This window comes from Notothenia coriiceps, unplaced genomic scaffold (genome assembly GCF_000735185.1).
Source record: "Notothenia coriiceps isolate Sejong01 unplaced genomic scaffold, NC01 NC01_scaffold00011010, whole genome shotgun sequence".
Classification (NCBI taxonomy): domain Eukaryota; kingdom Metazoa; phylum Chordata; class Actinopteri; order Perciformes; family Nototheniidae; genus Notothenia; species Notothenia coriiceps.
This window is the reverse complement of record NW_011343711.1, coordinates 396,221-410,027: the sequence shown is the minus strand read 5'-3', so window position 1 is coordinate 410,027 and position 13,807 is coordinate 396,221. Positions and strand designations below refer to the sequence as shown.

The following is a 13,807-nucleotide window of genomic DNA, read 5'->3' as shown; positions in this document are numbered from 1 at the left end:
ATATTAATAGGGTATAATCTAGATAGAGGACCCTATGATGTGTTCTGTAAACTATGCTGAATTGCAGGACACAATATGTGTCTGAAATGAATGTACTTCTTGCAGAATGGCCAGCTGTTTGTAGATGAAAAAGAAGCCATGGTTTTAAAATCTCCCTTAAGTCCTCTTTACATTCTGTACAGCGTTTTCTGTCAATTCTTATGTATCAATGTGTTTCAAAATAGACTATCTGTGCCCCTATCCCTATTTTAAAATGATAGTACGTCCATTCCTTCTCTATGTTAACAATTATTTTAGTGACCTGCTCTCTCAAGTTTTTGTGCATGACATTTTAGAGGGATGAATTGAAAGGTGGATCAATCACTTCTGAGACAGGTTTTCCCTTATTAAAGTCCAGAGTTTTAAATCCATGCCTGCCTACTGTTGCTGGTGCAGGACACAAAGATCTCCTCCCTGGAGAGGAACATCCGAAACTTAGAGGATGAGGTCCAGGTGTTAAAGACCAGCGGCCTGCTGCACCCGGATGAGAGACATGATGAGCTCAAGCAGGTGGAGGTCTACAAGAGCCATTCTAAATTCATGAAGACTAAGGTAGAATGTCTCTGCATGCCACCTGAGACCACTTCGCACTGCATGAGTCATGCATGTCTGCCTCGAAACATACAACTGTTTTCTTGCATGTCACCAAGTGTGAGGTGAAATCTTACCAAAGTGCATGTTACATAATGTTGTGTCTTTTGGCTGCTGTATCCAGAGCCTCCTGTGTTGCATGAATAACAAGAACTCCTACGCTTGTAATGTGTTATTTTATATTTAGAGTGAGGTTTCTTGTTGCCTTTCTTATGTCCCATGAAATGCTTGTATGCCTTACCTGTGTGATGACCAAGCATTGAGCAGCTCTCCTATCTGTGACGGCTGAGGGAGGGAACTCAGGCCCTATCAGCTTACAGTGCACAGTGTCTATTTACTGTCCTATTCTCAGCTAGCAGGAAGACTAAGATGTCTCTCGTCCAGGCTGTATACTGGTTTATTCATTGGGACCCAGCAGTTCCCAGACTGACATAATTATTTGGAATAGGTACATACACATATCTACAGGAGCCGCATGTAAAAATGTAGTCTCAAGTTTCGTTAAGGCCTATCAGTAGCGCGCCATGTGAAAATGTTTCTCTTTTGTCATTAATGGTGCTCTTTGTAGGGCCCGTTTGTCATTGCATCAGGGAAGTTCCTGATGCAATCATAAAAGAGATGTTTTTATGAATGGGGCCCTGACAGATGAATGTGAGTTTACAACGACAGAGGAAAGAGCTCTCTATACTGACCCGGGATTATATACATCACAGTGATGGCCCTGGCTCGCTCTCCCATGTCTCATCTTTCTGCGTCACACAGAGAGTCACCATGGAAATGCACAGGCACACAGATTCATTCTATATCCTTGAAGTGTTTAGGGTCGTGGTCTTTCAGCAGGGGTAGCGACTGGTGTTGAGGTGAGACTGTGATAAGAGAAACCAGAGAGGACCGCTTCCCTGTCCTCTGGTTTCCTCTGTGGGCTTTGATTTGTTCGAAACAATAGAAAGTTACTTCTGAGAGCATGAATATTTGTTAAAGTATGATAATTGGGCATTAGAGTAGAGTTGAATTTATTTATCCACATAATCATTTCTAACTGAACTTGACAAGTGCAACATTCTGAAACCTCAGTGGTGTGCTTGAGGAGTGCAAAGTGCGGGGGAGTTGGAGGAGCAAACCGAAAACCTGGTCAGTTTCCCAGCTTGCTGTGGGCTGGAGTTTAGTGGCTTGCTGTCTTCTTGTCTTTGTGTCTCTTTAGGAGAAGGCCTTGTCCCCATGTGTGTCTTCCATCAGAACAGCTTCCACCTTCCACCTCCCCCCTCAACAACCCTGGATCACTGAACAAGCTGAAGTACTCCTCTCATTAGCATCTCTCCTCTCTCAGTATTTATTTTATTCAACCTAATATTATTGCTCCTTCATTTATCTTTAACGCCATATCACATTATCATATGATTTTTAGTCTACTCCCCGGACACACTTTCCTACTTCCATTGTCTCCCTGTCTGAATATCCTCTCACTAGTCTCACCTCACAGAGTCATTTGTTTCTCTATACCTCACCCTTTGGCTCCCTTCTCTTATTAGTCAGTCCCCCTTCTCCCTTCTCTCTCGGGTTCCTTATTTCTGAGTGAGGGTCGATTGGCCAAGCTCTGGTCCAGTCAGAATTCCCCTGTTATGAGGCGAACCCTTCTCACACAATTAGAGAAATCTCTCCTTGAATCAGCTTCGAGCATTTTTGGCACCAGCAGAGAGATGACAATCTTGTGCACATAGTTAGCCTCAGCACAGAAACCTCCCTCTGTTAATGCATTTGATTTCCTTTGTGGTTTTTTGGCCTGTTCTGTGTAGCCTCTCTTAAATCAAATCTGTAATCTGTCAACTACGTGAGCGTAATATTGCTCTCTATAACTCTGTCTGGCTGCATGCATTTTCCCTCTTTGGCTGTTTGCATTGGTGTGTCTATTGAGCAAACAACAGGCATGGGACACCCTCGAGTGAGGACTGTTAATGTAGGGCTTGTGTGACTTTAATGTATCATCTCTCCGAAAAAATGACACGATTGGCATATTATTGACTGTATATATTAAAGTTTTCGAAATGGATGAAAAATTAAGTTTTAGCAAGATGTGTCACAGCCTGACACTGTTTTTTTAAATTTGATTTATCATGGTAAAAAAGTTATTACTGTAGTAGCATTAATAAACAAAACTTGAATAATAAGTTAGCTCTGTGGCTATTATTGATGTCCATATTGCCTAATCCTAAATGATAAAGCATGTTTCAGAGCATGTGTTTTTGAATGAAGTGTGTATGTGGTTTGTGTGTGTGTTGTCGTGATCTGCTAGTTTATCAATTGACTCAATGATGATATAAGGTTTTCATTACAAATGTGTGGTTGTTTCTGTGATTTTCAGATAGAGCAGCTGAAGCAGGAGCTGAACAGGAAGGAGTCAGAGATGCAGGCCCTGCAGACCAAACTGGAAACACTGACCAATCAGAACTCAGACTGCAAACAACACATCGAGGTGCTAAAGGAGTCTCTCAGCGCCAAGGAGCAACGGGCCAATACACTGCAGACAGAGGTCAGTACACATTCACAGAAACTCACAAAGAAATGAAGCTGATTGGCCAACAGCTGCACATTGATGGTGATGATGTTCAATGTGCGCTGTTTCTGGAATACGCCACTTTTACTATCTTGCATGCACAGATACATATAATGTGACAAAGGTCTTCCCAACCTCTGCAAGAGTACACAACCTTGTGTTTTTCTGCATGGTTTCTTTCCCTTTTCTGATTCTCTAATGGACGCTGAGGTGGGTGGAGAAAATGTCTATGTGTGTGGCTCCTTTAGCCCACCAGTGGGCTAGGACATGTGGGAGGGTCAGTCAGAAGGCTTAAGAAAGAAAGCTGGCAGCATTCTTTTTCATCTTTGAAGTTTCCGAAGTCTTTGGCTCTAATGATTGTATCAGTGCTGTTAGGGAAGTAAGCGTGTTGTACTGTACAGTGTGTAGAGAGATGGAGGTGTGTGTGGGGGTGGGGGGTGACGAGCATTCATCATTTTTCTCCATCACTCTCTTAACTTGGAGCCGATACTTTAGATCTTGTTGTGCAGTTCAGAACAGCCTGTTAACTATGTCCACTCAACATTACAGGAAGCAATTTGGGCCAAATTTAGGCTTAATTGTCCATACATGTGCAAGGAATGTTGGCCCTCGCAGTCAGTAGAATACATCATACTTAAAGGAATTGGTTTTCAGTGGGTGGTTTCTGAGTGTACATGTTTTAGTTTGCGTCCTACTGAAATGGCATGTAAAGAAATGTCTGCGTGTTTATGTGTGTCCTCTGCCATATGTGTTATTGTATGGCGAGACAAGGAGACAAGTCACCCCAGTAATTAAAGATGTTTGTCCCTTAATTAAGTCTCCCTTAATTTAGTCAATCAGGTGTTTACTACACTTTTAGCCCACATAGAGAGAGGGAAGAGTGACGGGCTAAGCAGCCAGAGGTTTACACATAGCGCATCATTCATACAGAAATCATGGTGTTACAGCATATAACCAGTGTCGGGGAGGCGACTAAAAAAGTCATTTAGTCGTCTGACTTATAACTTAAAACCTGTAATCATTCATGGCTAGCTAATGTTTTCTTACTACATTTATGTGCCACTGAGGCGAAGTTTGCCATGATGCACTGGCATTAATTCAAGCAGTTTATGTTTATAGGGGCAACACATTGCACGTGAATACAGTGCATTAATTGCAGGTAAGGTTCAGTTAAAGATTCCAAACCTTAAGCTTATGAGATTTTACAAGGCATTGAATCTCTCTTCTGTTAGTCACTAATACAGCTGAAAGGAAAAACCTTTTATTCATATTATAATTATGATTTCTTTATATAATTTATCTTAACGACTTAAAGGTCCCATGTCATGGCCATTTCTACGGATCATAATTCCATTGTTGAGGTATACTAAAATAGATTTATATTGTGCAATTTTCCAAACTCACATTGGTTTCTCATACAGCATCTCTGTATGTGTATTCACTCTCTGTCCTACACGCCTTGTTGGAGCTCCTGCCCCCCCCCTGCCTGTGAGCCCACTGTGCTCTGGTTGGTCAGCTCGCCCACTCTGTTCTGATGAGTCCACCACCGTTACAGCGGAACATCGGTAATAACCGGAAAAGCATGACATGGGACCTTTAAATTTGATCATGCAAACCCCCAATAAAATCAACATAAAGCTAAAATGATCCTATGAATACACTGTTCAGAGCAGGATTCCAATGGGTAACATTATATACCACTATATAAACAACTGTATAGTGGTATAGTGGTTTATGCATATCATATCAGAGGAATATTATACCATTAGAAAATATCATGCTGTTTTTGACCACTATAATTGCTAGTTGCTTGAGCCATTCAATGTGAAGCTAAAATGATTTGCAGGCATTGTGTGTGTATCTGTGTCTGTTTATATGACATACTGTATATGTATGTTTACGCATTAACATGTGGGTTCATGACAAGGGAATTATATATAATTGAATATAATGCTCACTGGGCACTGGCACATCACTGTAGTCTCTCTTCACTTCTCATTTTCTAGGCTACTGCAGCAGGCTGTAATCCGATCTGACAGTCTTGATCACCACAAACACACACACACTCGCACAAAAAGACATGCACACGAAAACACGTACGCTGTCACTGCTGATTGCTGGACTCTCTTCTCTGGTCTAGAGTAGTTTTACCCTGCGATTGAAGTGGCATTTCCCCTAGCTTGGGAAAGGCTAAGGTTTCCTGGACTAAGTGGGCAAACCAGAGGATGAGTAAAGTTATTAAGTGTGCTCGAGGCCAGCCGTTGCCCTGCATTCCTCTACTGTCTGTCAATCATTCGGCTGAAAAAGCACAGCCATATTTACTGGAGCTCCCTTCTCACCTCATTCCTTCCATCCTCTCATTTAATACTTCATCTCCCTTCAGTTTGCTTTAGCTTTCCGACATCGCATTTAATATTCCCCAGATTTCCTCTCTGTTTTACTCATGACTACTGGGGCATCATACCCCTCCCTGTGTGTGTGTGGGCAAGGCGGTCTCATCATGAATGACAGTGATTGGTACAGTAGTCCACTCCCCCAGAGACAGGCTGGTGTCTCCCAGACCTGAGGAGCAGTTTAATCTCACATACACTTGTCTCTAAAAGCAATAGGAAGAAGGGACCAGTCAGGGAACAGAGCAGCACTGTGCGAGCGAGGGAATGAGAAAATGGAATTGTATTTATTTGTCAGTCAAAGTTACGGACAGATTCTAAATTGCCATGATTGAATGGGGCTCCAGATAACTGGAAAATGTGGAACATAATGAGTCTATGCTTCTGCCCACGTCTGTGGAAACTAAACCCTTTAATACAGTATGTGCATGTGTCATTTCTGTCCTGATCACGACAATGCAGGGCTGTAACTTTACTCCAGCCGATCAGGTAACATATCAGAGACCTTCCTGAATATTTAAGCAGCCAAGAACAAAGGAATAGGCCATGAACCCTATTGGTAAAGGGGCATGCATGTGCTTTGACTTTGAAGATATACTTGTCAATATAAAAGTTAAACTAAATGAGGCCAAATCTGACTTTTGAGATGGGGGGCTCTGTTTAGTTGATACAGCAGTGTCCACACTTGGCCATTTCCACACTTAGATGGATAGAATTGGAGGATGAAACCCTCACTTGGCCACTGATGCAATAAAATCCGAAAAAAAACGCGTATCTCTTTGTCTAAAGGACACACCCTATTCATTTTGACACCATAATAATATATATTGCTCACTGATTATTCATGATAATTAATGCACAACATGGTTATTGTCATTATAACAATGAAGAATTATTTTCTTTTGAGTGTGTTTATTATTTTAGAGCACATGTGTCAAACTCAAGGCCCGGGGGCCAAATCAGGCCCTTGGTGGATTTAATTTCAGCCCGCAGGATAATTCTTAATTACTATTAGATCTGGCCCACCGGTATATTGCACGCACACCTTCACTCAATCCTGAGGGTTTCCTCAGCTCAGAGCCTGAGCCCAAACATTGATAAACTTGCACACAAGATGAGATGCCAAGTATCTGGCTTGAACTAGCATCACAGAGCAGCACACTGAGTTTCAATGGATGTTTCCTTCTGCACTTTTTGACTGCTTGCGACAACAGGGCATGTTTGTTTTTTTCTTTTGAGGGAAATCGTTTTTTTGAAGCTGTTGTTGGCCTGTGGAAAAATGTAATCATAAGAAATGACTCCGGAAAAGCTGCAGATAGAGACATAAGAAATGAATGCAACTGATTATTTAATGTTGTTTTTATAGGCAATAATTTAAGCTTTGTTAGTCCCAGGTTTAATATGTGCAATAAGTTCATTTCAATAAGTTCTGCAATAAACATTGAACCAGTCCGGCCCTCGACTAGTACTGATTTTTATTTTGGCCCACTGTGCATTTGAGTTTGACACCCCTGTTTTAGAGCTTCTGTTTTCTCATCTATTTGCCAGTATGCATGATACAACATTAGAGGGAGCCCAAGTCCATCCCCATTAGCTCCTCCACTTTGTGATCACTAAGGAAAATGAGTTTTCAGTAACACATGATTTGTATTTGGTAACTTGAAAGCTGCTGTAAGGATGGTTGTTTAAGCGTCGTTTCAGTTCCTCCTGCTACTATATCTGTTATTGATCCTTTTCCATACTTTCAGTAAAAAAAAATAGGCTTTTTACGTTGTGGCTGACTTGTTAAAAGGAATTGCAGAGTTTAATTTGGAAATACTGACATACATGTCTTAGCAGCTAAAATAATTTATTGGCATTGTGTTATGGGACCTGTTATTTCTATTCATATGAATTATTACTTTACATTTATTGATGAAACAAATCATCTTGTATTTAGCGTCTTTGGCAGATATTAGTAAAGATTTCATTTTCTTAAGGTTGATATGCCTTGATTTACGCCTTCATTACTCGAGGCATTTGTTTAGCAGGTGGCCCCTTACCCACACAGGGGAAAACCAGACCTGACGTGGGTTCAAGGTGCTTAAATCAAAGTCTAATTCAGACACATTAATAACACAGAAACATATCATTTGATACTTTGTTCCTCACAGAGAGCCAACAAAAGTGTTGGAGCATCATAATGTTCACTTTGCAATGTGGCAACATGTCAGTGTTTACAGAGAGCAGTCTGTGGTATTTCAGTTTAACTTTCTCAGATGTGACCTCAAATATCTTGGGGTTCGCTTTCATCACAGGCGTTTGCAATGTGTTTGCCAGAAGACCTCCACTGAGTTTTGATATTGAGGTTGAGGTGTAATGACTTGAAGAAGATATAAATGACTCAAAAATGACTTGCTTACATCGACCATAACGACAGTGATGAATAGCGAATAAATCTGGAGCAGGAAACGGAAAGAATCAAGGATATTTGAAACGAAAAGAGGAAGCAAGAAGTGAGAGAATAGAGTTGCTTGATGGATGTATGAGGCTGCGGGCTTTTGTCAGTGAGTGATGCGATAGTACAGTATGCTGTGGTCCCTGTTGGACTATTTGTGTTGATCTTTCCTTGTTCTCTTGGCTGATTAATGGTTCATCTTGGTAGTGAGGCGGAGCAAAGATGTGGTCTCAACCTGGTTTCACTCCGCCCTGTTCGCTCCCCCTGCTGTGTTGTCGCTCTCTGTCTTTCTATTTGCCTCATTCCCTTTCTCTCCCTCCATTCTTATTTTCTCTTCCCTCATAGTATCTGCCTCCATCTGGCCCCCCACATTCTCTCACCTACTTCTCCTTCTTCTATATCCATTTTCATTCCTCATCTATTGGCATAACTGCAAGGAAAAGTGTATGTACACATTATTAAGTGAGAACTTGATGAACCCATAACAACAGTCAGTTGGTTGGCATAAGCAAATGGAAAGCAGTTCCTGTTTTAGGCTGATCAGTAATTCAAAACTTCACATTCAAATCCTAAGGACCAGTTACAAAATGACCTCATGTGGACCTGACTGACCGTGGTCTCCACTCTCAGACCCAACAGCATGCTCTTGGGTTCCTGGGGTGGTGCGGTTTGGGATAGTGTGCGAGTAGCAAAGCGCTGGGCCCCCAGAACAAACATGGTACCGTCCAAGATAAAGCCCCCGATAGTTATTCAGCGGCCATGTGGAAAAGCTATAAAGTGGAGTTATAGAGGTCAGAACCGGGATGAGATATATAATGGTTTACACAGGGAACAAGGTAAATATGTGCACATGAGCCAACAAACAACAGGTCTTCGCACATGGCACATTATGCATATGTGCACAAAACCCGCCCGTTTGTTCTCATGCATACAAGTCTAAATGATGCCTTACGTTTGGGTACTTTTAAGGTACATTTAATTTGTTGGATGGTTTATCCCACATGAAGGTCTTCTATTTCTGCACATTTTGAAACTAAACAAAAACACACATAAACGCAGATAGTAATTAGGGCTTTGCTTGGTCCTCTGTCAGTCAGCAGCTGGTTAACCAGTAGGCAGTGAGGTGCTGATAGAGACAGCCAAAGACAATACTCTCCTTTCTTTTTGTTCTGACCTTCTCTCTCCTCAGGGTCACCCTGCTTTGCTCAGACCACTTAACCTCTAATTTCCTACACACATATAGACACACACACATGCAGATACACAAATGTGCAGTGCTACAATAATACAGTTACAGATACCACCTACAGTTCAATCCTTGCTAATAGTAGGTTTCTCAATAGAATGCTTGAATCAGAAAAAGCCGAAACCTTTCTGTCCTTTCCTTTATGGGGGACTATGAAATGTTTTTGGCTCTAATCCAACATTTTGATATGAAAGGAATCAATGACTATGAGGTGTAAATCCTACCTTTAGGCTTTAAAGGTATTTGGGAGTGACCTATAGGGTATGTACAAATGGACTATTATCTCTGCACAGTTGGGTTGATATTCAAACCCTCATAACAATGTGCTGAAGCATTGTTGATTGGCAGCATATAGAAACAAATTACTGAATCAATATTTCTACTCCCTTACGAGTACATTTCCCCTCTGTTGGAGGAATAAAGGTATTCTGATTCTGAGCCTCAAGCTCCCTAACGCTAACCCTTTTATCAGAAGATGCACGTTTTTTCAGTTGTCTTAGAGATAGCCTACTTCACTTATGACTTAACAACCTCAGAAATAAGCTACATTGGTTGCAATTGAAAACATAAAAACATGTTGGTTCCAGAGGTTGCGCTAGACTTTTTCGCTGCCCGTCATGTTGACGGACAGGATAGTAACATTTCCGTCAAAATCCATCATCACCTGTCAGTCCGTGAATTGTTAGCGCCGTGTTAAGCATGCTCACTGCACCTCGCGGGAGCGCGCACAGCGTAAAGCAAATACTCAGACAGATTTCAATGATCTGTTCGGCAAAGTTAAGTTTGGAAACTATATAATTTCCTTTTAGGCGGGCATGCAAAACACGGCATAATACCGGAGCCCCGCTGCGGGCAAACTTTGGCGCTGTTCTGAGTTTGTTCTAATCTGTCAAAAATGACGGACGGCTTTCAGATTTTTCCGTCATTGTTAGAAAAATTCCGTCATAGACGGAAAATATTCGTTTAACGCGACCTCTGGAAGTTAACCAATTTTTAAAGTATTTACATTTTTTGTACAGGTTACTCTCCCTGTGCTTTCTGCATCAAAGATCATGAGGGTGTGTTTGACAGAGGAGCAGATTGACAGAAAATAATCCAAACATAAATCAAACTGATTTCATGTCCTTGCTGTATGCAAATGTTTGCCAGTGACTGTTCAGTGTGGTTTGATAGGAAATGGAATCCCTGGAAACAGGATGTAGAAACTGGCATGCGGTGATGGAAATGATCAGGAAAAATAATCAAAGAAGGAAGAAGTGTTAATGAGGGGGAACGCCCGCAGCTTCTCTTCCGTTATGCTGTACAGTATGTACGTGTGTGTGTTGTTTCCCTCTATAGTGGAGGAGTTAATGATGGATGGAGGGTAAAAGAGAGAATTAGGCAGATGTGAGCAGTGAGGGTTAGGGTTAGTGTGATGGGTTAGTCCCCCTACATTTTTTGTGTCATATATCCATCCTCTGGTCTGATCACAAAAGCATGACATGTTTGACTTTCATTCAATGGTAAAAAACGTTCATTCTGTTGACAAAGATCCTTTTGTCAGTGGATCCTGGGAGTTCTCCGTGTGTGCGTGTCTGTGTCCTTGTCTTTTTTTGTACATCTGCGCTTTCCCATGTTTCCTCTGTAGCCTGTGGGCAGACAGCTGTGTTGCCATGGTTTGATCCACAGATGTTGGAGCGTACAATAAAACTGCCCCAAAGTCCACCCCGCAGCCCCTGCTGTGAGGCAGCTTACATCCGCCTATTATCCTAAGGTTTTCCGACTATTAGACAATTCTCAGACTATTGCCTTAACCCTAGCTTTGATGACCCACCTCAAATGACACCCAGCCTAAGAGATGGGATAGAAAATGTCCCTCATTCCCGTAAAGCTCAGCTCCGGTGTCGTCATGTCTGGCAGCTCAGGTGGAGAGGAAGTATTTTGTGTGTGCATTTGAATTGGCTTGTATTTACAGTCGAAGTCTTATGTGTATGTATGAAAATATGAGAACCGTGAATCAGCGCCGGGTATTGGAGAAGCTCAGCCCTTGTTCACAGTTGCTCTGTGAAGTACCTAAATGTTTCATTTGACATTGCAACTTCCTCGTGAATCTGTGCACACACATACAGTATATGCCAACATAAATATGTGCGCTCATATGAAAGAAACCCTCTTTGTTCTTCCGCTGTTTAACCTCACAACTTTCAACAATGACCTCTTGACATCTATTGGAAGTTTCTATTGCCTCACATGGAAACTGGATTATTTAACACTGCTTCATCTCACATCTGGGCATATGGGACCCCACAGTCAGGTGCTTTTACACCATCTGTTAATACTGTAAACACATGTAATCATAGACTTGATTGGCAATTTTTTATTCACTTTCCACCAATTTTTGACAAAGAAGAAATAAGCCAGAGTGAAATAAAAACTAACACCAACTAGCTGTTTGAACCCAGAAGTCTGCATTCATTCTCTTACTTATTCATCATATGAGTGTTTTGGTTTCACTTTGATGTATAATTTTCAATAAAAAGAGATTTGAATAATTATAGCTGGTATGGGAGACATTCTGGTGGTCTAGCGTCATCTTGAAATTAGATTCTTTAAGCAATACAATTTGGCCACATTAATGCTCAGACAAACATAAATGAGTCAAACATTATTTCATAAATGTAGATGATTAATTTCACAGCATGCCCTTTGAATAAATGATGTCTAATGGCTGCCCTGTGCTGTATTTACACAGGCTCGCTGAACATCAGAGCCAGAGAAGTGAATAGCTCACACAGCTGTGCGCCGCGCACCGCAGCAACCCGACTTAACCCGAGTTCAGACATCCCATAATACACCATGAGACCACTCCTGGGATTCAACAACTTTTATGGTGGTGTTGTCAGCTGAAGTGACATTCATACTTATTCTTATTGCTAGAGAAAGAGATAAGAAATCATATTGGAAATGTTTTTCTGGTCACCCAAGTGGGTTGTGACAGAGTGCAACTGTCAGTTTGTAAATATGCAAGTGTTGGTGCGTCCCATGGCCTCTGCTCTGGTCTCCCCATCATCTCTGGTTTTGCCATTTTGGACGGTAGTGTACTCATATAGTCCCTGTGTTGTTAATTGCAGCCCGGAGCCGACTTTGTTCCTGATACCTTTGCGGATTCTCCTGCCAGAAAAACTTTTATGGTGAAATGAGAGATAGGAAAAAGGGAGGTGAGGACAAACAGAGAAGCTGTTTTACTTTGCTAACCAGTGTCCAGAATCCACATTCGACTATCATTGTTAGCATGAGACAGGAAGTCAAGGACAATGAATGTGTCTTTATGCATTTGTGTGCATGGTTGTATCTTTAAATGCAGGTAGAAATCTCTTGAATAAATACTTTCCAAGTAGTGATTAGCTAATAAGCATTAATTTAAAGAAATCTGACGTTTTGCAAAGGATTATTGGCTATGCAACCACAGGATCTTGAAAACATATCAGGGTCCTTTTTCAAATGATGTGGTGCTGAGTGAGGGGCTGGAAAGTTTTAGTAGGGTTCTGGGGGAAAGATGTGTTGATAAAGATGTGTTTTTAATTAATATTTTCTGAGGAACGCCTCAATGCACCTCTAATGTCCCTTTTGGATTAGAGCTGGGTCAGAGTAGACAGCAGTGGGCCGCTCGACTTCTTTTTTAAACTAAAGTTAAAAAAAGCTGTGTAATAACAAATGATAACAAAACAGTATACAATCCCCAGTGTACAATCGCATAAGCAGAATGAGTACCCCGGTTGAACTCAAGAAGTAGGAGTTCTGCTTTGTGTGTTATTGCTCTCAGATGGAAACACACATTAAATGAGCAAACTTACAAAGTCCTAGCTGGGAAACGTGGTTCTGTCCCAAAGACAACCCGGCTTGACGACTTGAGGGAATTTCTCACACCAACACATCACTTTGTCTCACCACAGGACCTGCAGCTTTTAAATGGCAATAGGAAACCTCCTGGAGAGTCCGGAGCAGGGCTGGAGTGTTGAAAAAGAGAGGTTAGAAGACAACATTGTGAAGAACGAGACTAGAAGGAATGAAAATTAGAGAGGAAATTGAAGGAGAAGCGAGAGGTTAATCACCCCGACTTGTTAGCTGTCTATCATCTCAGCATGTGTGCCAGCTGACGAAGCCATAGATCCTATAACAGACCTGCTGATGGGGTAGTAGCTTTCACCGGTGGAGGAGCAGCATGTCATTGGTGTTAATGTGCTCTTAATAATTTGACTCATCTCTCTCCACTCTCCCCTTACCTTCACCCTAACTCCCCTCCATCCTTTCATCCCTCCCTCCTCGTCTGTCCATCGCCCTCCTTGTTTTTCGTGTACTGTGCCTGGCAGCGGTGAGTGCTTTAAGAGGGTATTAGCAGTGCGTCTGTACCGTACTATCACAGCTTAGTGGGCCAGTGCAGGTGAGACAGCAGGGATTTCCTGTTAGGCCTCTCTGCTACATTCTTGCTAAATTGCTCCTTGCCAGGTGGGGTTTGAGAGGAGGGGGTTTCTCTTTCTCCATTATTCTGTCTCATACTCACAGTGACACACACA

The 13,807-nt window shown here is 41.8% G+C and overlaps 1 protein-coding gene across 1 annotated transcript in view; it reads left to right on the top strand.

The window, feature by feature from the left end:
* The window catches only part of LOC104946414 (ERC protein 2-like), a 28,451-nt gene extending 15,199 nt beyond the window's left edge, over nt 1-13,252 (top strand). The window contains exons 4-6 of the mRNA XM_010772250.1: nt 436-591; nt 2,990-3,157; nt 13,187-13,252. Coding sequence (XP_010770552.1) covers nt 436-591; nt 2,990-3,157; nt 13,187-13,252 — 390 coding nt within the window. The remainder of the gene's footprint in view (nt 1-435; nt 592-2,989; nt 3,158-13,186) is intronic.
* Nucleotides 13,253-13,807: the final 555 nt, after the last annotated feature.